General features: G+C 47.7%; 1 protein-coding gene across 1 annotated transcript in view; it reads left to right on the forward strand.

Moving 5' to 3' along the window:
- LOC140197472 (FYN-binding protein 1-like) overlaps positions 1-23,122 on the forward strand; it is a 235,315-nt gene that overhangs the window by 85,386 nt on the left and 126,807 nt on the right. Inside the window, exon 2 of the mRNA XM_072257432.1 lies at positions 811-1,879. Within this exon, the coding sequence (XP_072113533.1) occupies positions 811-1,879 (1,069 nt within the window). The remainder of the gene's footprint in view (positions 1-810; positions 1,880-23,122) is intronic.

Here is a 23,122-nt window from a genome sequence, read left to right on the forward strand (position 1 = left end):
GTGCCGTGCTAACTGCTACCGGGGCACCCACCTTAACTACGATCAGAGGTACAGAGATGGTGGACACCCAGAGACTTTTCCCCAGGATGGAAATGGCTAATATGAGGGGGCATAATTTTGAGGTGATTGGAGGAACGTATAGGGGGAGATGTCAGAGGTAGGTTTTACACAGAGAGCAGTGGGCGTGTAGCACGCCATGCCAGAGTTGGCGGTAGGGGGCAGATACATTAGGGACTTTTAAGACACGGACATGGATGATAGAAAGATGGAAGACTGTGTTAGAGGGAAGGGATGGATTGATCTTGGAGAAGATTAAAAGGTTGGCACAACACTGTGGCCAATATTGTGCCGTACTGTTCTATGTTCAGGCAGGGGGTCAGGCAGACTACTAGAGCCACGCTGGTGGTGGTTTCATGTGGAGGGGGGCTAAGGCCCCTTGCCCCCCACACCCTCACCCCCACTCTCCCTCCACTGGCTCCAGCAAGTAGCAATGAGTCAGAAGGAAGTGCCCCCTGCCTGGGGCCTGGGGCCTGTGGCCTGTGGCCACGGTGCACAGGTCTTGTTAATGCGCACAGTGCTTGCTGCTGTGTGTTCAATCTTGCAGAAGCTTGCCCCAACCACAACAAAAGGCAGCCACGATGCCTCTTGCAACTACGACAGGAAGCTGCATCTATCACACAATTCTGATCGACCAATCAGGGGGATCTTTCTCTTCGCTGTTACCAAGATAACTTCTTTTAACTCTAGCGTACAGTTACCCCGTGCCGCCTCTAACGATTAGCTTCCTCCTTTTGTTTTGGGGTTTCTTAGGATGGCAGATTGGGCGTAAAGGCCCTGTTGGCGAAGTTCGATGACAAGGCTCTAGAGAGGGTGCCTGCCCGAGGTTCCCAGAAGCTCACAGTCCCCGCCCACGCTCCAATCCTGAGAAACATGTCTTCCGTCGCCAGTAAGGCAGCCGCCTTTGAAAGTTCTTCAGCCTCCGGGTTCCCCTTGAACAGGACCGCTGGTTCTTTCAGCGAGAAGCCCAACCAGGCCGCCGACAAGCCCATCTTCCCCAAGCCATCTGCGGTCAAAGCACAGCAGGAGGCCAGGGACACCAAGCCTCCATTTCCAAAGCCCAACGTCGGGGCAAAACCCTCCCTCAACACTTCCAACGCTGTGAAGGAGGAGCAGGAGGAGAAGTCCCCTTTTGCGAAGTTTGGACTGAGGCCGACAGCGGACTCAGGGAGCACACACAAGGAGAGTGAGGCCCAGCCAACCTTTCCCAAACCTTCGGCCTTTGCCAAGCCCTCAAATGCCGGAAATCCAAGTGAGAACCGGACTGCTTTCTCCAGAAACCAGTTCCTGAAACTCAACTCACCGGCCGGAGGTGTGAGCCCAGGCAAGCCCGTGAAACCCGCCTTCCCCAAATCAACCGGACTGAAGCCTTGGAATGATCATTCGGGCCCTCCAAAGGAAAATGCCGACAATGCCAGGAAGGAGGACGGTGGGAGTGAGAGGAGTGGCGGGCCCTTCCTCCTTCAGCCGCTGAAGCCGGTGGGTGAACAGGCAAAGGGTCCCGTTCACGGAGGCGAGGAGACCAAGAGTGAGAACTTAAAGCCTTCGGCCCTGAGGAACCTTCCTCCAAGGGCCAAGCCGGAGGGGGCCTCCTCGGCCCCCAGTGGACCCAGTAAGTTCCTGCAGCGACAGAACCAGTTCCAAAACAAGGTGCAGAGCCAGGAGAACGAGCAGGGACAGAAGGATACCGGTGTCCCCAAGCGGAAGACCCTGCCAGCACCGTGGACCCTGGGACCTCCTCCTCAGAAACCCAACCGACCCCCCAACGTGAACCTGGAGCGGTTCAGGAAACCACAGGAGAAGCTACACCCTCCAACCCCAGGTAGGTACTCTGCATCCTCACCAGCAAGGTATGTCAGGAGCCCTGGTTTGGTGGTGGGGGGGGGGGGGGGGGGGGGAGGGGAGGACATTTCCCTCAACCTCCACTATCGAGTCAGGCTCATTACACAGCCTTGTGTGGCGTGAAATTTGTTGTTTTGTGTCGGCAGTATAGTGCAAAGCCATGAATTTACTGTAACCTACAAATGAAATCGGGTAGAACTCGGAATAAGTAGGCGGTTTTCATTGCCCATTCCGAAATCTAATGGCGGGGAGGGAGAAGCTGTTCCTGAATTGTTGAGTGCAGGTCTTCTCCCTGATGGCAGCGATGAGGAGGGGGCCCTTCATGATCCCGCAGCCTGCAGGCTCATTCTTAAGGACTCTTCATCTCATGTTCTCGATCTTTATTGCGTGTTTATTTATTCATTATTTTTCTATTTGCACGGTTTATTGTCTTTTGCACATTGGTTGTCTGTCCGAGCAGAGAGTAGTGAATCTGTGGAATGCTCTGCCACAGACTGCGATGGAGACCAAGTCCGTGGGTTTATTTAAGGTGGAGTTGATCGTTTCCTGATTGGTCAGGGCATCAAAGGATCTGGCGAGAGGCAGGTGTATGGGGTTGTGTGGGATGCGGGATCAGCCATGATGGAATGGCAGAGTAGACTTGATGGACTGAATGGCCTAATTCTGCTCCCCTGTCTTATAGTGTGGTCTTTGATTGATTCTATTCTGTTTTTTTGGATTTACTGTGTATGCCTGCAAGAAAATGAATCTCGGGTGTATATGGTGACATATATGTACTGTGATAAATTTTCTTTGAACTTTGGATGTCCTCGATGTCGAGGAGGCTGGTGTCCATGATGGAGCTGGCTGAGTTTACATCCCTCGGAAGCCTTTCCCGATCCTGTGCAGTGGAGCCTTCTGACCTGGCAGTGAGGCAGCCAGTCAGAATGCTCTCCATCAAACATCTGTGTCAGGAAATGTGGGGGAAGCTGGACCCAAAAAGCAGAGCAGCGGAGACAACTTAATGGAAAACGATAACTTTGATGCTAGTCTGCAAAGTAACGAGCCATGAGGAGGCACAAAACAAGAGAGGACGGATACTAAACACAACAAGCAACAAAGTAAACTTTAGGCGGGGAGAGTGACTGCTCAGAGCAACTGGTTGAGGCTGACCAGTTCGATGAGTGGACGAGGAGTTTGGCTGAGAGCTGGGTTTAAATAGGCTGCCGGTGATGTCTGGAATGGGTGGCAGGTGAATCCTGTTAGCTGGATGGAGACTGGGAGGTGCCTGCATGTGCAGGCTGGGGGGTGTCAGTGGTACCACGCTCAACAATCTGAAGAAATTTTATAAGAGTTTTTGGTGACGTACCAAATCTCCTCGAACTGTTAACAAAGTGGAGACACGAGTGTGCTGCCTTTGTGATTGCATCAAAATGTTAGTCCCAGGATAGATCTTCTGAGATGTCAGGACTCAGGAACTGAGCCAACCCTAGCAGGGCAGCTTCTCCAAATATCTGTAATGTGGTCAGCAAATATCTGCATTCACGTAGGACTTTTAACGTGCTGACAATTACACGGTGTGGACAATGCAATGCTCATTCCGCAAGCTGTGTGAGGAGGCATAAGGGTTTGTGACATGAAGAGTTTAGTTGTGTTTATTTATTTATTTAGAGTTAGAGTGTGGAACAGGCCCTTGTGGTCCAATGGGCTGTGCTGTCCCTATTTTACCCTAGTCCACTGACAGGACAATTGACAATGACCGAGTAACCTACTAACCAGTACCTTTTGAACGTGGGACGAAACCAGAGGACTCGGAGGAAATGCACGCGGTCACATGGGGAACATACCAGCTCCTTACAGACTGAACTCTGAACTCTGACCTCTATGACGCCCCAAGCTGTAATAGTGTCACGCAGACCGCTATGCTACCGTGGCGCCCTTTAGGAAGCAGAGAGAAGGGGAAAGGGGTACCAGGGGCGAGTTGTTCAGATGGCGGGGGGTGGGGGGGGGGGGAGTTCCTGAGCTCTGACCCCCAGGAGGACTATCTGCCACTGGTAGAGAGGGCGCGGTGCTGTGTTCCGCTTGGTGGAGTGCAGATGGCCGATAGGAGACAGAGATAAAGGTGGTGCCTTCCTGAATGCACAAGCTGGTAATCTGCTGCCTCAGTCTTTGTGTGGTATATGTTGATAGATTTACCTCTGATTTCTTTGTCCCAGCACACCTCTGTTCTAAAAGGACGTCCTTCCGTTCTGAGGCTGTGGCTTCTGCCCCTAGACTCCTCCACTATAGGCACAGAAGCGTAGTGGTTAGCCCAATGCCTTACAGTACAGGTGACGCAGGTTCAAATCCCGTCACTGCCTGTAAGGAGTTTGTACTTGTCTAGCATGGTCAACATGCATAGGATTAGTCATAAGGGCCCGTTTCTGCACCGTGTGTTTCTGATATAAATGGTGGCTGTGTATAAGACATGAAGCAGGAGTGGCAGGGATCGAGGGAGAGCTAGGGCACTCCGAGGAGGGGGAGAAGCCTCTAAGGCATCTGCTCCTCAGCAAATGGACCAGACTGGAGCCAATCCCACCACCATTTACTGTGTGAGCCAGTCGCCCTGCAGAGGGCGGGGGGCCGTGAGTCGGTCACCCCCCCCCACACACAGGAGGGTGGGGGCCGTGAGCTGTTTGCCCCGCGGAGGGTGGGCTGTGAAAGCAGCTTGCGTGGAACGTGTTGCTGGTGGTAAGGGTAGAGGCAGGTACATTAGAGACGTTGAAGATAGTCTCAGATAGGCACATGGATGATCAGATCAGTGGAGGGCTATGGATTTGAAACTGGAGGGCTGTGGTATATTTAAAGTGGAAGTTGACAGGTTCTTTATTACTCAGAGTGTCAAAAGTTATGGGAAGAAGGCAGGCATCTGGGATCGTGAGGGAAAGTAAGTCAGCGATGATGGAACAATGGGTCCAAATGGGCCTAATTCTGCTGCTCTGTCTTATGGTCACAGAGTCACAGAGAAGTGCACCACAGAAACATCTAATCCATGCCGAAATCATTTAAACTGCCTACTCCCATCAACCTGCACCGGGACCATAACCCTCCATACCTTCTCATTCTTGTACCTGTCCAAACCTCTCTTAAATGTTGAAATCCAGTTCGCATGCACCACTTGCGTTAGCAGCTCATTCCACACACTCACAACCCTCTGAGTGAAGAAGTTTCCCCTCATGTTCCCTTTAAACTTCTCACCTTTCACCCCTAACCCATGACCTCCAGTTGGAATCCCAACCAACCTCTGGGGAGAAAAGCCACTTGCATTTACCCTCTCTACACACCTCATAACTGTGTGCACCTCTATCAAATCTCCTCTCAATTTTGTATGTTCTAAGGATAAAGTCCTAACCTCTCCGATCTTTCCTTTTAACTCAGTTCCTCCAGTCCCAGCAACATCCTTCTAAACTTCCTCTGCACTCTTTCTTGTTTACATCTTTGCTGTAGGTAGGAGGTCTTGCTGTCTTAACCAAGAGATTCAAAACTGCAAACAGAAAATTGTTAAAAGCTATGAGAAGATTTATTGAGGTGCAGCTAGAGGAATAGATAAAGGCAAAGCCAGTAGATGTAGTGATTTTGTCGAGGGACCAAGTATACTCTCCAGGTCTGAAGGGTTTCTGAAGCTGGGTGTCAGTGTGCCCCGTGGGAAGGGTACAGAGGGGCTTCGGGGCAAGGTAATGACAGCTGAAAAACCATGGGAAAAAATGTAAAGTTACCCAGTTAGAAATGGACAAAATGCTGGAGGAACCCAGGCAGCATCTATGGAAATGATCCCGATGAAGGGTCTCGGCCGGAAACATCGACCGTTTATTCCCGTGCATGGATGCTGCCTGGCCTGTTGAGTTCCTCCAGCATTTTGTGTGCATTACCCTGGATCTCCAGCGTCTGCAGAGTCTCCTGAGAAGCAAGGCAGATTTTCTAAATGATGGGCAACCGACAGTTCAGAGGGGCGTGGGAACCTCTGTACAAGAATATGAATCTGCAGATGGATAAGGCAAACCTTTTATCAGGATGTTTCCTGGGTCCGAGGGCATGTGGGATGGCACGGCAGAACAGCAGTGAGCGTGACGCTATTACAACAGCAGCGATTACCGCTCGGGGTACAATTACCACTCTCAGCCACGGTTTCTAAAGAGTGCGTATGTCTTCCTGTGACTGCGTGTGCGTTTCCTCACACACTCCAAACAGTTATGGGTTAGGGTTAGTATGTTTCGGGCGTGCAGTGCTGGCAGGAAACGTGAAAGCCTGCCCAGCACAATCCTCGCTGATGGGATTTGACACAAACAACAGGTTCCACTGAATGTTTCAATGTACAGGTAACAAAAAAAAACAATCGGTCTTGCTTGTGAAAGGTTGAGTGAGCTCGAGCTTTTATCTGGAGCTAAGGAGGATGAGAGGCGACTTGATAGAGGTGTACAAGATGATGAAAGGCAGGGGTAGAGTGGGCAGCCAGAGGGTGGAAATGACTAATACGTGGGGGCATAATTTTAAGATGGTTGGAGGATAATATAGGGGGATGTCAAAGGTACACAGAGAGCGGTGTGTACCTTTGCACAGAGAGCGGTGTGTACCTTTGCACAGAGAGTGGTGGGTGTGTGGAACGTGCTGCCAGGAGTGGTGGTAGAGGCAGATACATTAAAGACATTGTAGATAGGCACATGGATGGAAGTAAGATGGACGGGGCTGTGTGGGAGGAAGAGTTAGGTTAATCTTACAGTAGGGGAAATGTTCGACACAACATTGTCTGCCGAAGGGCTTGTGCTGTGCTGTTGTGTTCAGTTTTCTTTCATTGAGAAAAAGCTAAGACAACTGATGATTGACAGCACTCACTCAGGCCACCATTTCTCCCAGAGTGTTTTCTCCTGCATCAGGTCTCTCGACCTTGACGTTGGGCTCTCCGTTGTCTGAGAGGAGGAGGAGAAAGACTGTAGGGAGGGGGCTGAGCCTTGGATTGCATTGCATCTTGTATCTGTACTCAATTTGCAGTTTTCGAGAGCTGCCCGCCCCCCACCTTTGCTCTGAAACCCTCACCTTGTCTGCACAACAGCATTGCAAGTTGCAGCAAAGTGTGTAAACCTCAGCTAAACTGTGTCATGCACCTCTCTTTCTCTCTCTTTCTCACCCCCTCTCTCTCCCATGCGTAAGCTCTCTCCACACACTCTCTCTCTGTCAATAGACAATAGGTGCAGGAGCAGGCCATTCAGCCCTTCGAGCCAGCACCACCATTCACTGTGATCATGGCTGATCATCCACAATCAGTATCCAGTTCCTGCCTTCTCCCCATAACCTTTGATTCCGCTATCTTTAAGAGCTCTATCCATCTCCTTCTTGAAAGCATCCACAGACTTGGCCTCCACAGCCTTCTGAGGCAGAGCATTCCACATATCCACCACTCTCTGGGTGAAAAAGTTTTTCCTCAACTCCGTTCTAAATGGCCTACCCCTTATTCTTAAACTGTGGCCTCTGGCTCTGGACTCACCCATCAGCAGGACCATGCTTCCTGCCTCCAGCGTGTCCAATCCCTTAATAATCTTATAAGTTTCAATCAGATCCCCTCTCAGCCTTCTAAATTCCAGTATATACAAGCCCAGTCGCTCCAATCTTTCAACATATCACAGTCCCGCCATCCTGGGAATTAACTTCGTGAACCTACGCTGCACTCCCTCAATAGCAAGAATGTCCTTCCTCAAATTTGGAGACCAAATCTGCACACAGTACTCCAGGTGTGGTCACACCAGGGCCCTGTACAGCTGCAGAAGGACCTCTTTGCTCTTATACTCAATTTCCCTTGTTATGAAGGCCAGCATGCCATTAACTTTCTTCACTGCCTGCTGTACTTGCATGCTTGCTTTCAGTGACTGATGTACAAGAACACCTAGATCTCGTTGTACTTCCCCTTTTCCTAACTTGACTCCATTTAGATAATAATCTGCCTTCCTGTTCTTACCACCAAAGTGGATAACCTCACTCTCTCTCTCTCTATCTGTCTCTGTCTCACACTCCCTCCCTTCTCTTACCCGCACTCCCAGTCTCTGTTACGGGGGTGAGGTGTTCTTTAAGCTCTCCCACTCACTCTTGTAGTCTGAGTCAGTCTCACTCCACCTGTCTCACTCACTTCTCTGAGACGCATCTCCATCACTTGCTGTCGGAGTCTCACTCTGACTCTTGCTGTCAGTCACTGGCTCTGTCATGGTTTCTGCCTATTCCCCCCCCCCCCCCCAAATGTCTGATGCTGCCTTTCAGTTTCTGAGGCCCTCGCTCTCAAATCCCACACTGATAATGCACCAGGGACTGCTGGCTGATGTCAAGGGTGAGGAAGTTAAAGTGTAAAAAAAAACTCCCAGGCTCTGAAACGGTGACAAGTGGGCAGATATCTAACAGAACTGCTCAAAACAGGAAACAAGAGGCAGAGGGAGAGAGGGTAGGGGTAGAGAGGGGGGGCAGGGGGAAGGAGGCACAGAGAGAGAGAGAGAGTGCGCGTGCAAAGGGATGGGGGAGAGAGGAAGAGAAGGAGGAGGAGTGTAGCTGCCATGAGAGAGGGGAGCAGAGGCCGTGAGTGTGTGAGAGAGAGAGCGCGCGAGAGAAGGGGAACTGCCTTGTCAAGCTAATATCTGTCCTTGGTGAGATGCTGATTCTGATTATTAAGGAAATGCTAACGAAGTATAATCTGATTATTTTGTTCCTCCTCTTGCTCTTTTTTTAATCTCCAACTCCCTTTCTGTTTCTGTTCCTCTCTCTCCCTCAAATTTTTTTTCCAGGGGGGAGATGGCTAATAGGAGGGGACATAATTTTAAGGATTTTGGAGGAAAGTATGGGGGGGATGTTATTCTTACACAGAGAGTGGTGGGTGCATGGAACGCCCTGCCAGGGATGGTGGTAGAGGCAGATACATTAGGGACATTTAAGAAACTCATGGATGATAGGAAAATGGAGGGCTATGTGGGAGGGACGGGTTAGATTGAATTTAGAGTACGTTAAAAGGCCAACACAACATTGTGGGCTGAAGGGTCTGTACTGTGCTGTAGTGTTTTTTTACTTTCCCTCTCACACTCTCTCCTGTGCTCATAGCCTCTACCCCTTCCTCTCTCCCCCTTTTCCCTCTAGCCCTTCCCGCTCTCTGCCCTGCCCCTTCCTTCCGCCCCACCCCTCCACCTCCGCCCTCCCTCTCTTGCATGCTCTGCTCCAGTACGTCACTGACGGAGATGTTCTGTTCGAAGCTTCAGCCTTACCGTCTGTAAGCTCTGCTCTGAGCTGCGCAGGGAGACCCTGGTGTATGCTGCTTGTGGCTTGCTAATTCCGCTACAGAAACACTCTGAGGACCTGTCAATGTGTTAAGTTTATCACTGAGTTGATTCTGGTCAGCTCACAATGTGTTCCTGCAATCCAGCTTCAGATGGTCCAGTATGTAAAACCAGAGTACGTGCATTTAAGCTGAGGGGGTAATTTCAGAGGAGGTGTGAAGGGCAAGGTTTGGGAATGGACTGCCCGGGGTGGGGGTAGAGGCAGATACGTTAGGAACGTTAAAGAGATGTTTAGATATGCACATGAATATGAGGAAGATGGAAAGATATGGACCCTGGGGGAAAAGTCTCTGGTTGTCCACTCGATCAGTGTGTCTCGTCATCTTGCACACCTCTATCAAGATACCGCTCATCCTCCTTTCAAAAGAGAAAAGCGCTAGCTCACACAACCTATCCTCATAAGACATGCTTTCTAATCCAGGCAGCATCCTGGTAAATCTCCTCTGCAAACACCTCTCTATAGCTTCCACATCCTTCCAACCAGCAGTTTATAGAGCTGCAACATTATCTTGTGGCTGTTGAACTCCATCCCCGACTAATGTAGGCCAATACATCGTGCACCTTTTTAACTGCCCTCTCAACTTGTACAACAATTTTGACAGATCTGTGGACATGGACCCAGGTTCCCTCAGTTCATCCTCACTGCTAAAAATCCTGCCATTAACCCTGTATTCTGCCTTTGTTCAACCTTCCAAAGTGAATCACTTCACACTTTCCAGGGTTGAACTGCATCTGCCACTTGTCAGCCCAGCTCTGCATCCTGTTGTAACCAATAATCAGGAAGGTTTTGGGGGTTGCAGGTAAATGGGACTGGCAGAGTGAGCGTCCAAACGGCCTGCTTTGGTGCTCTGTAGCTCTCTGATTCTGTGCTCAAGCCCAAGCCCAGCAGATATTTGGCAATAAGCGGACACAGCGGTTAGCCTAATGCTTTACTGTGCCAGCTGTCTGTAAGGAGTTTGTACGTTCTTCCCGTGACCACATGGAGTTCCTCCGGGTGCTCTGGTTTCCTCTTGCATTCCAAAGACAGACAGTATGGGTTAGGGTTAGTAAGTTTTGGGCACGATATGGAAGTGTGGCAACAGTTTCAGACTGAACCCGGCACTTCCTCGAACTGTGTTGGTCGTTGGCACAATGAATTTCACTGTAAGTGTCACAAATAAAGATGATTTTTATCTTTACCTAATTTCTAGAAATTAAAGAAATCCAGAATAAAATATCAGAATCAGGTTTATTATCACTGACGTACGGTGTGAAATTTGTTGTTTTGCAACAGCAGAGTATAAAAACTACCGCACATTATAAGAAGAAATAAATAGATATATAGTACAAAAAGAGAGAACTTTTGATTAGATTTAGATTAGATTAGATTGGACTTTATTGTCATTGTGCCGAGTACAGATACAAAGCCAATGAAATGCATTTAGCATCTGATCAGAATTGCAAAGAATAGTGTTATTTACAAAATAACTGTGAATAAAAAAAGTGCTACAGCGCACAAATATAAAAGTACTGAGACAGTACAAGACGGATGCGATACTGCTTAGCGCCGTGATGAGAGGTTCAGCAGTGTCACAGCCTCAGGAAAGAAGCTCTTCCTGTGTCTGCTGGTGTGGGAGTGGAGGCTCCTGTAGCACCTACTGGATGGGAGGAGAGTAAAAAGTCCATGGTTACGGTGAGATGCATGTGCAGACCTCTTCCTAGAGATGCTGCCTGGCCTGCTGCGTTCACCAGCAACTTTGATGTGTGTTGCTTGAATTTCCAGCATCTGCAGAATTCCTCATGTTTGCATCCCTGATGATGCTTTTCGCCCTGCCCAGGCAGCGTTTATGGTAGGTGTTCTCAATGGTGGGCAATTGGGTGCCAAGAATCCACTGATAATCCCTCATTCCGATTGTTAATGCCAGCCTTTCATCACTATGGGAACAAACCCCTGAAGAAGCGAGGGATTGGAGAGAGGCAGATGGGGGAGGCAGAGAGAGATAGATAGAAAAAAGAGAGAGATGGAGAATTGGGGAGGGAGACAGGGATGGAGCCGGGAGAGAGAGGGGGACAGGGAGAAGAAGTGGGGGAAAAGAAGGGGAGATAGAAAGGGGTGAGAGGGAGGGGGGAGAGGGAGTAGTGAGGGAGAGAGGGATTTAGGTGAGAAAGAAAGAGAAGGTGATGGGAAGAGAGGTGAGAGAGTGAGTGTAAGCGAATGTAATAGGGAGAGAATTTGGGGATAGAGGGAGAGAGAGGAAGGTAGAAAGAGAGGGAATGTGAGGGAGGGAGAGAGACAGAGAACGAGAGAGTAAGTGAGCTGCGTGTGTGGTCGTCCCTGACACTGTTTGGTGGTGTCAGTGTGAACTGGAAGAGGGCAGAGATCTGAGTGAGTAGGAGTGGTGGAGAGGGAGGGAGAGGACAATGGTGGGAGAACGGAGTGGACTGACTCACTGGACAAACACCGGAGGGGTTTACGAGAATAACTTCAGTTTCATTCAGAGCATTCCCTGACATCTGAAGTGGGTGCCCATGGGCATTGAACCCCTGACTGAACCAGTCTGTGGGTCAGAGCTGCCCTCTCAGCTCTAAGTGTTGCCATGAGGGTTGCCTAAGCAGGTGCAGGCCGTCTCTGCCCTGGGAATTCGGCTACTGCTGAACGACACCAATGACTTCCTCTATTAGCTGTCCTCAGGGACAAAGCAATTTGCATGTTGCCTGTTCTGTAGCAGAGTGGCTGACCTTGTTGAATTGGTTTATAAGCATGACAACTCCTCACTTACTAATTAGAACTCAGAACAAAACAGCTCAAGAACAGGCCCTTCGGCCCTCAATGTTGTGCTGAACCAATTAAATGGCCAACTCAACTCATCCCTTCTGCCTACACAATATCCATATCCTTCCAATTTCCTCATACTCGCAGGCCTATCTAAATGTCCCTTAAGTGCATGCCATCTTGGACAATGTCTCCCATCCACTACATAATGTACTGGGTGGGCACAGGAGTACATTCAGCCAGAGACTCATTCCACCAAGATGCAACACAGAATGTCATAGGAAGTCATTCCTGCCTGTGGCCATCAAACTTTACAACTCCTCCCTTGGAGGGTCAGACACCCCGAGCCAATAGGCTGGTCCTGGACTTACTTCCTGGCATAAATTACATATTACTATTTAACTATTTATGGTTTTATTACTATTTAATTATTTATGGTACAACTGTAACGAAAACCAATTTCGCCGGGGATCAATAAAGTATGAGCATGACTATGGCTAATGTATCTGCCTCCACCATCACTCCGAGCAGTGTGTACAAGGCACCCAGAAATCGGTTTACTACCATCATGTGTACCAAGGTACAGTGAATGAAAACCTTTTGTTTAGACCATTAGTTCATACAACCTACAGCAGGAGCAGAATGAGGCCATTCAGCCCATTGAGTCTGTGCCACCATTCCATCATGGCTGATTTATTCTCCCTCTCAACCCCATTCTCCTGCCTTCTGCCTGTAACATTTGACACCCTGACTAATCAAGAAACCATCAACCTCCACTTTAAATATACCCAATGACCTGGCCTCCACAGCCGTCTGTGGCAACGAATTCCACAGATTCACCAGTCTCTGGCCAAAGAAATTCCTCCTCATCTCTGTTCTAAATGTTCTAAATTCCTCCTCATCTCTGGTCCTAGACTGACCCACTACAGGAAAAGTCCTCTCCACATCCACTCTATCTAGGCCTTTTAATATTTGGCAAGTTTCAGTGAGATTCTCCCCCTCATTCTCTATCTTGTTTGTCTGCTACCCAGACAGATCATTCCGTTCATTAATACGTCGAGGTAGTACAAAGGAAAACAGAAGCCTGAACAAAGTGTTACAGAGAAAGTCAGAATCAGGTTTATTATCACTGACATATATCATGAAATTTGTTGTTTTGCAGCAGCAGTACAGTGCAATACATAAAAAAACACTACAAATTACAATTAAAATATATTTTAAAAAGTACAAAAGAAACCAAGTGGTTAAGGCATTCGACTAGCGACCTGAAGGTTGTGAGTTCGAGCCCCAGCTGAGGCAACATGTTGTGTCCTTGAGCAAGGCACTTGGCCACACGTTGCTCTGCAATGACACCGGTGCCAAGCTGTATGGGTCCTAATGCCCTTCCCTTGGACAACATCGGTGTCGTGGAGAGGGGAGACTTGCAGCATGGGCAACTTCCATACAACCTTGTCCAGGCCTGCGCCCTGGAGAGTGAAGACTTTCCAGGCGCAGATCCATGGTCTCGCAAGACTAACAGATGCCTTTAACTTAATTTAGTGCAAAGGAGAGCAAAGTAGTGTTCATGGATTCATTGTCCATTCAGAAATCTGATGGTGGAGGGGAAGATGCTGTTCCTAAAACATTGAGTGTGGGTCTTCAGGCACCTGTACCTCCTCCCTGATGGTAACAGTGAGGAGAGGGCATGTCTTGGGTGATGGGAGTTCTTCGTGATAGATGCCACCGTTTTGAGGAATTAGCTTTTGAAGATGTCCTCAACGGCAGGGAGGCTGGTGCCCATGATGGGGCTTACAGTCCGGGATTTCCGATTGTGTAGAGTGGCCCCTCCACACCAGATGGTGATGCAGCCAGTAGAATGCTCTGCCCGGTACCTCTGTGACAACAAGGATGATTGGGAGATCATAATTAGCGTATGAGAGGTCCATTCAATAGCTTTATAAGGCGGGGCAGATTCTGCCTCGAGTCGGGTGGTACGTTATTTTAGGTCAAGTAGCATCTGTGGGGAATGGGGAAGGGCGGGGTGCAGGGAAGAAATTGTCAATGTTTTGCGTTGAAACCCTGAATCAGGAGAGGGTAATTTGTGAGACAGGGGTGAAGATGATTGGTGGACTATGGAGTGAGGGAAAGTGGAGTGATCAGACAGGGACGGGGGTAATTGGTGAACCGAGGAGAAAGGGAAGGGGGGTGGTAAGACAGGGCTGGGGAGGTTAGTGGTGGGACAGGGCTGGAGGTGATTGGTGAACTGAGGGGTAAGGGGAGAGGAATGGTGGACCAGGGCTGGAGCTGATTGGTGGCCTGAGGAGGAGAAGAGGAGAGTGATGAGACCAAACTGGAGGTGATTGGTGGACTGAAAGGAGTAGTGAGACAGGCAGTGGTGATTGGTGGACTGAAAGGAGTGGTGAGACAGGCAAAGGTGATTAGTGGACTGAGAGGGGAGGGGTGCGACAGGGCTGGAGGCAGATTTTTAAGTTACCAGCTTGTGGTAAATGTTATGAAACGACTTCAGTTGCATCAGACCTTCTGTAGGAAGCTGCTGCAATTGGATTTCGGAAGAGGTTAGTGCAGAGTACTGCACAGGATCATCACTTCTATCACCACATCTGTGCCAACTATGATGCAAATCTAAACTCATCCCATTGGTCTGCACATGGCCCATATCCCTCCATACCCTGCCTGTTTGTGTCACCATCTAAATGCCTCTGAAGTGTCACTGTCATGACTGCTTCTACCACTACCCCTGGCACGCGCCACTCTCTGCATGAGAAAACCTCCCTCTCATATCTCCTTTAACAGACATCCCACTTCTCCCGGAAGTTCCGGGAGTCTCCCGCATATTGATAGTGGCTCCCTGATGCCCGCAAATTATATACAATATCCCGGAAATCAATTTTTTTGAGAGCGAGAGAGAGAGAGCGAGCGAGCACGAGAGAGAGCGAGAGCGCGCCATGGCAGAATGTTCCAAAAAAAGAAAATATAAAATGTACATCACCCCAGACTATACTAAAGTGTACCCCTGCCTAATAGGGGTCAAAAATACTGACAGTGTTGTTCACTGCACTGTTTGCAACAGTGACTTTTCTATTGCCCATGGTGGGTTAAGACTGTAAAAGACATGTTGAGGTAAGTTTAACAGGTGTCCTTCGTTCATTAGCATAGCTAACATTATTTAAACTAGCTGGCTAGCTAGTCTCCGGCAAATTGATGGTGCTACCTCCCTGAAATGAGTTTTTGCAGAGTGGGATGTCTGCTATGAACTCTTCTCCCTTCACCTTAAACCAATGCTCTCTGGTACCTGACATTCCCATCCTGGGGAAAAGTCGCTGACTTTCTACGCTATTTATCCCGCTCATCATTTTAGAAATTTATCCCAAGTAGTGAGGAGGAGCACAAGAAGAAGCAGTGGTTTCATTCAGGTCCAGGGCTGAAGTTTAGAAAGGCACCACTTCGAGGCAGTTTTTGGAGTTGGACTGCACCCAATCTGCGAACAGGATTCTTTAGAAAAGGCGAATAAAATTAAGGCAGGGGGAAACAGAGCGGCCATTGCATGAGTGGGCTGGTGTTGGAGTGGCTTTGGCTCGTCAGGCTTGGGCGAGATTCTTTCTTACTTTTTATTTTTCAGTCCTCATATATTCAAGTACATTTAGTGCGGTGAGAATGTTTTGTTCTCTGTGTGAGATGTGGGAACTCTGGGAGACCTCCAGCCTCCCGGATAACCACGTCTGCACCAGGTGCGCTGAGCTGCATCTCCTCAGGGAACGTGTTAGGGAACTGGAGTTGCAGCTCGATGACCTTCAGCTCACATGGGAGAATGAGTAAGTGATAAGTGGGAGCTACGGGGAGGTAGTCACCCCTAGGTCACAGGGTGACTGTCAGGAGAAGGAAGGGGAATGCACAGCCTGTGCAGAACACACCAGTGGGTGTTCCCCTCAATAATATCTTTGGATGCTGTTGAGCAGGGGAATGACCTGCCCGGGGGAGTCACAGTGACTGGGTCTCTGGTACCGAGTCTGTGCTGTAGCTCAGAAGAGCAGAGAGGTGAAGAGGACTGCAATGTTCAGAGGAGATTCCTCAGTCAGAGCAATAGAGACAAGGTTCTGTGGTCACGGTAGAGACACCAGGATGGTATGTTGCCAGAGTCAGGGATGTCTCTGATCGGGTCCATAGCCTTCTAAAGGTGGGTGGTGAGCAGCCGGAAGTACATATTGGCACCAATGAAATAGATAGGAATTTCTACCTGCCTATAGGGGGAATTTATAGAACGCCTACGAGAAGGCTTTTTAGAGCAACTTGCGGCTGAGCCCACGAGGGGTCAGCTATTCTGGACTGAGTCTTGTGTGAAGAAATGGATTTGTTTAGAGAACTTAAGGTAAAGGAAACCTTGGGGACCACTGATCATAATATGATAAAATTCACCCTGCAATCTGAGGAGGAGGAGCTAAAGTCAGATGTATCAGTGTTACAGTGGAGTAAGGAGAATGACAGAGGCTTGAGAGAGGAGCTGGCCAAATTTGATTGGAAGGGAACACCAGCAGGGATGACGGCAGAGCAGCAATGACTGGAATTTCTTTGAGCAATTCATAAGGCGCAGGATAGTCGCGTCCCAAACAAGCAGTATTCTAAAGGCGCAACCATGACTGACAAGAGAAGTCAATGCCAAGTTTGTGTTTATCAAAGCCAAAGAGTGGGCAGATAATGGAGCAAAAAATAGTGGGAAGTTAGAAGATTGGGAAGCTTTTAAAAAAACAATAGAAGCCAACTAAAGCTATAAAGAAGGAAAGGATGGAATACAAAGGTAAGCTAGCCAATAATATTAAAGAGGATACAAAAAGTTTCTTCAGATATAGAAAGTGTAAAAGAGAGGCAAGAGTGGATATCGGGCCGCTGGAAAGTGATTCTGGAGAGGTAGTAATGGGGGATAAGGAAATGGTGGATGAACTGAATAAGTATTTTACATCAGTCTTCACTGTGGAAGACACTAGCAGTATGCTGGAAGTTGAGAGTGTCGGGGACAGAAGTGTGTGAAGTTGCTACTACAAGAGACGATGTACTTGGGAAACTGAAAGGTCTGAAGGTAGGTAAGTCACCTGGACCAGATGGTCTACAACCGAAGGTTCTGAAAGAGGTGGCTGAAGAGATTGTGGAGGCATCAGTAATGATCTTTCAAGAATCAATTATTTCTGGAACGGTTTCAAAGGACTGGAAAGTTGCAAATGTCACTTCCCTCTTCAAGATGGGAGGGAGGCAGAAGAAGGGAAATTATAGGCCAGATAATCTGACCTTTAGGGGTTGGGAAGAAGTTGAAGCTGATTGTTAAGGATGTGGTTTTGGGGGACTTGAGGGACTTGATAAAATAGGCCATAGTTTCCTCAAGGGAAAATCTTACCTGACAAATCTGTTGGGATTTTGAGGAAATACTAAGCAGGATAGATACAGGAGAATTGGTTGATGTTGTGTACTTGGGTTTTCAGAGGCCTTTGACTAAGTGCCATTTATGAGGCGACTTAACAAGTTAAGACTCCATGGTATTACAGGAAAGATACAGTGTGGACAGAGCATTAGTTGATTGGCAGGAGGCAAAGAGTGGGGATAAAAGAAACCTTTTCTGATTGGCTGCCAGTGACTAGTGGTGTTTCACAGGGGTCTGTGTTGTGACCCCGTCCTTCTAAGTTGTGTGTCACTGATTTGGATGATGGAATTGATGGCTTTGTGGCCAAGTTTGTGAATGATGAGAAGATGGGTGGAGGAGCAGGTAGTTTTGAGGAAGCAGAGAAACTACAGAAGGACTTGGACAGATTAGGAGAATGGGCAAGGGGTGGGAGTGCTCGTGCAAGATTCCTTAAAGGTTATTTTGCAGGTTGAGTTTGTGGTGAGGAAAGCAAATGCAATGTTAGCATTCATTTCAAGGAGACTAGAATATAAAAGCAAGGATGTAATGTTGAGTCTTTATAAGACACTGGTGAGGCTTCACTTGGAGTACTGTGAGTAGTTTTAGGATGTGCTGACATTGGAGAGGGTTCAAAGAAAATCCATGAAGATGATTCCAGAATTGAAAACTTGTCATATGAAGAGTGTTTGATGGCTCTGAGCCTGTACTCGCTGGAATTCAGAAGAATAGGGGGTGACCTCATAGGAACTTACCAAATGTTGAAGGGCCTTGATGGAGTGGATATGGAGAGGATGTTTCCTGTGGTGGGGGAGTCTCAAAATAGAGGCGTCACAGCCTCAGAATAGAGGGACTTACGTTCTGAACAGGAATTTCTTTAGCTGGAGAGTGGCAGCTGTGGAGGCCAAGTCATTGGGTATATTTAAGGCAGAGGTTGAAAGATTTTTGATTAGTCAGGGCTTGAAGGGATATGGGGAGAAGACTGGAGAATGGCATTAAGAAGGATAATAAATGAGCCATGATGAAGTGGCAGAGATGATTCAATGGGCTGAATGGCCTAATTCTGCTACTATGTCTTATAGTCTTTTGGTCAAATACTCTCTCATCCAGGCAGTATTCTGGTGAACTTCTTCTGTACCCTCTCCAAAATCTCTTAAAATGTTGAGTGTGTGTCTTCAGGCTCCTGTATCTCCTCCTTGATGGTAGTAGTGAGAAGATCTTGAGTGAAGGATGTCGCCTTTTTGAAGCACCACCCTTGGAGGTGGTCCTCGTTGCTAGAGGGGTTAGTACCCATGATGGAGCTGGCTGAGTTGGCAGCTTTTTCCAATCGTCTACGGGATAAAGGGTTGGTACGTCATCACTGGCCATAGGGCCTGTACGGTTCTGGACTGTTCAATGGTTCGGTGCTCTGTTCTTACACTTTGCTGAGCATGTTTATGCAGGCGGCTTGCAGACCAGAGCAAGGCGCACACAGTAATTCCTGACCACATGCTTAGGTTGAAATAACCAAGTGGTTACACAGATATGCAAGCACGTATCTACTCTCCTCAAGCACGCAGACACACCTGAGTACATAGCCCTTCCCACGCACGCTGAGCTGAGACTGAAATGCATACTGCTGTGTGATGGAGCCACGTCAGTCTCTGGCGATTCACCTACGTGCACCATCCGCAAGGGATTGTTCTTGAGTTGCAAAAGCTATATCTTCACCGTGGTTACACATGGTAACCACAGACAACTTTAGTATTGTTGCGAGACACCTCTGTGTGTGTGTGTGTGTGTGTGTGTGTCTCATCGAGGGAGCCCTCACCACCACAGTCCTCAGTGGAAACTTCTTTCCAAGGACACAGTAGCCTATCAGTTGGTATGGTGCTAATGCCGGCCGGTTTAGCAAGCAGAGCGGCGGACACCCCTGCTGAAATCTGGAGGAAAACACACAGAGGATGCAGAGGGGGATCACAAAGGCGAGGGAAGAGGACCAGGTCGAGACAACAGAGACTTATGGAGATGAGGAGTTCGGTGGGTAATAAAATGGATGAGTTGACGGTGCTAGCCAGGAGTCAGAGAACTTTTCGGGAGTGCAGTGTTATGTGTTTTACTGGAACGGGGCTGCACGAGGACATATCCGATCAAAACTTCTCCATGGACGGCTTCCAGACCGTTTGGGCTGACCAGAAGTGTACTGAGAGCGGTAAGCGTAAAGGAGTTGGGTGCTTACTGTTCTGGTTAACAACAGATGGTGCAATCTGGGTCATATTACGATCGAGGAACGTGTTTGTAGACCGGATATTGAACTTTTTACTGTTGGACTTCGGCCACATTCCACCGAGATACAACACTGGACGGCACGGGAGGTCGTTCCTGCCTGTGGCCATCGAACTTGCAGCTCCTCCCGTGGAGGGTCAGACACCCTGAGCCAATAGACTGGTCCTGGACTTATTTCCATCTGGCATAGTTTGCATTTTGTTGTTTGATTGTTTGTGGTTTTTGTATTGCTATATTTATGCTCTATTCTTGGTTGGTGCGGCTGTAACGAAACCCAATTTCCCTCGGGATCAATGAAGTATATCTATCTATTTATCTATTCTAGCTTGGGGCGTTGGAGGCCAGGGTTCTATTCTGGGTTCTGGAAGAAAGTTGGTTAGTTCTTCTCATGAGTGCGTGAGTTTCCTCCGGGTGCTCCGGTTTCCTCCCGCATTCCAAAGACGTACCAGTTAGTAGGTTAATTGGTTATTGTAAATTGTCCTGTCATTAGGCTAGGGTTGAATTAGTGAGTTGCAGGGTGGTGCAAGAAGGCCTGTTCCATGTTGTATCTCTTAATTAATGAAAATACTGTATTGCCAATCTCAGGACCATTGAGATGGGGAGGAGGGGTTTGGGCAAATTGGTTTCTAATTGTCATCTGTACTGACGTACAGTGAAAAGCACGCCATCCATGCAAATCATTTCACAAGCATGAATAAGTTTGATTATGCTAGCTGCTTTACTGGGGCAACTGGAAGTATAGACAGAGTCTTTGGAAGAGAGCCTGGTTTGCATAGTGTACTGAGCTATGTCCACAACGCTCTGCAGTTTCTTAATAATAATAATATTAATAGTCAAAAATATGTAATAAAAGACTATCAAATTCAAAGGATAAATGTAGAAAATGCCAAGAGAAACCAGAAACAATCCAAAGCACTACAAGATCCTGCAGCACTTTAACTCAATCTGATTACTTACACAGGCACAATCAAGTAGCAAACATCATTCACCAAAATCTTGCTTTAAAATACAAACTCATAAAAGACACTGTACCTTACTATAAACACAAGCCTGGTCCAGCTTTGGCGTCAGAATCCTACAAGTTGTATTATGTTATGTTATGACTGATTATTACAGATAGGATAATCCATAATAAATGTCACTGCATAATAGCATTAAACAATTAAATCTACACAGCAATATTTATGTAAATCTCCAAAATGCCACAATACCAAACACCACTAGAATAGTCCGAAAGTCCCTAGCAATTGAGAAATGAGTGTGCTTGGCTGTATCTGTAGCTCAGGTTTTACCAGCCTGAGCAATAACATTTTTCATACAGACGACGTAGACGAAGTGCTTTACTATAGGATAAAGTGCAAACATGAAAATAAAAGACAAAAAGTTGTAAGTTAAAAGCAAAGTTAAATAAATAGGCTTTGAGCTGGTGTTTAAAAGTGTCAACTGAGACTGCATCCCTTATAGTTTGAGGTATTGAATTCCACAGTGTGGGAGCGTAATTCAGAAAAGCTGACTGCCAATTCTCTGTTAAGGGAGATTGTTTAAATTTAAGAGACCAGAAGAAGAAGAAGAGCTTGAGAAGATTATAAATCTTACAGTTACACATAGAGTGGTTGCCGTACCAAGCTGTGATGGATCTGATACTGTCTGTGCTGCATCTGTAAAAATCAGTGAGGGTCGTCAGCGATGTGTTGAATTTCTTTAGCCTCCTGAGGAGATGGAGGTGGGCCTGTGCTTTCCTAGCCTCGGTGAGCACATGGTTAGACCAGTACAAGCTTATCAGTAATGTTTATACCCAGGAGCACAAAGCCTGTGTGCACACGTTTGTGTATATGACAGCAAACTCAAGCTTGGTTTTGGCTCTGGAACATCTCCACCTCAGCACCTCTTCATTCCAGACAGTGATGCAACCAGTCAAAATGTTCTCCACAGTACATCTTTTAGAAATTTTCTAGTCTTTGGTACTATACCAAATCTCCTCTTCTGTGATTCCATTAATGTGTTGGTCGCAGTTAATTGCGAGATTTGCTCCTATATTACCCCCCAGCCCAACATGTTAGCCACTGCACAACAGTCAGACTGTGGGCTGACAGAGGGAGTGTTGTGTTGTCAGCGGTGCTGACATACAACAGGGCATAGTACTGCACAGGAACAGAAATTTTTTTTTTAATAAAAGAATAATTTAAAAGGGCTGAAAATATCCATTTATCCATCGAAGCTTACTTAGTGAGCAACTGTTACACTTGCGGATCTCTGAAATTAGGAAGCAGCAGCGAAAATAGTGGTGTTATTAATAATCCTCAAGATGGGCAAGTGAGACGCTCTGCTTATTTGTGAGCTTTTTGAAGATTGTGTGAAGCAGAAGTAAGTGAGAAAGTTGTTGCCTCTGATTGCTGACTCTGAACAGGTGCAACAGCTCAAGCGATCTGCTCCCTTCGGGCAAAACCACAAGCCCAAAAACTCCAGCCGTTATCAACTTCAAAGTCACTGCTTGCCTGGTTCATTATTCTGTGAGCTGCGTTTGTTTTTTTTACACTGCATGGAAGCGATCTCACGCAAAACACAGATCACATCACAGTACAGGCCGTTCAGCCCACAATGTTGAACCAACCTTTTAACCTGCTCTGAGGTCAATCGAACCCTTCCCTCCCACATAACCCTCCATTCTTCTTTCATCCATGTGTCTATCTAACAGTCTCTTAAATTCCCCCACTGTATCTGCCTCTACCATCACTCCTGGTGGCACATTCCACACACCCACCACTCTGTTTTTTAAAAAAATCCTACCTCTGACATTTCCCCCCTATACTTTCCTCCAATCATCTTAAAAATTATGCCCCCTTGTATTAGCCATCATCTCCACTCTGGGGAAAAAGGCCCTGACTGTCTAGTCTTTCTGTATTATTTTTGTGTTCTTTTATGCCATAGAAAGACGTTCAGCCTATTGTCTATGCGGAGCCTGAAGACAACTATTTCACTGTTACGTATTTGTCGTTGTTTACAAACCACACCCATTCTCCCACCAAGCAGCCAGCTCAGACGATTGTTGAACTACCGACCACCGCATGTTTGGTATGTGCGAGGGAGCCGGCTGCCAAGGTTGCAAATAGCTGTGGACGGAGCAAAGGTACACCCATTCTGTATTCCACGTAGACCCACAGGAGCTGGTGTGGTCTGACCCGAGCTATTAGCACAGTCACTTTACAGCGCCAGCGACCTCTGATCCCGCTCCTGCCTCGAAGGTGTTTGTTTGTCCTGCCCATGACGTACAGGTTAAGGTTAGGGTTAGTAAGTTGAGGGCATGCTGTGTTGGCACCGGAACTATGGTGATACTTGTGGGCTGCCCGGCACAATCCTCACTGATTTGATTTGATGCAAACGGCATGTTTCACTGTTGTGCAGACCTTTCAACATACTCTAAAGTCAGCCTTCCTGATTTCCAAGAGTTCCCAACCTGGGGTCCGTGCACCCCCTCGGTTAATGGTAGGGTTCATGGCATAGAAA

This window comes from Mobula birostris, chromosome 5 (genome assembly GCF_030028105.1).
Source record: "Mobula birostris isolate sMobBir1 chromosome 5, sMobBir1.hap1, whole genome shotgun sequence".
In the NCBI taxonomy this organism is placed as follows: domain Eukaryota; kingdom Metazoa; phylum Chordata; class Chondrichthyes; order Myliobatiformes; family Myliobatidae; genus Mobula; species Mobula birostris.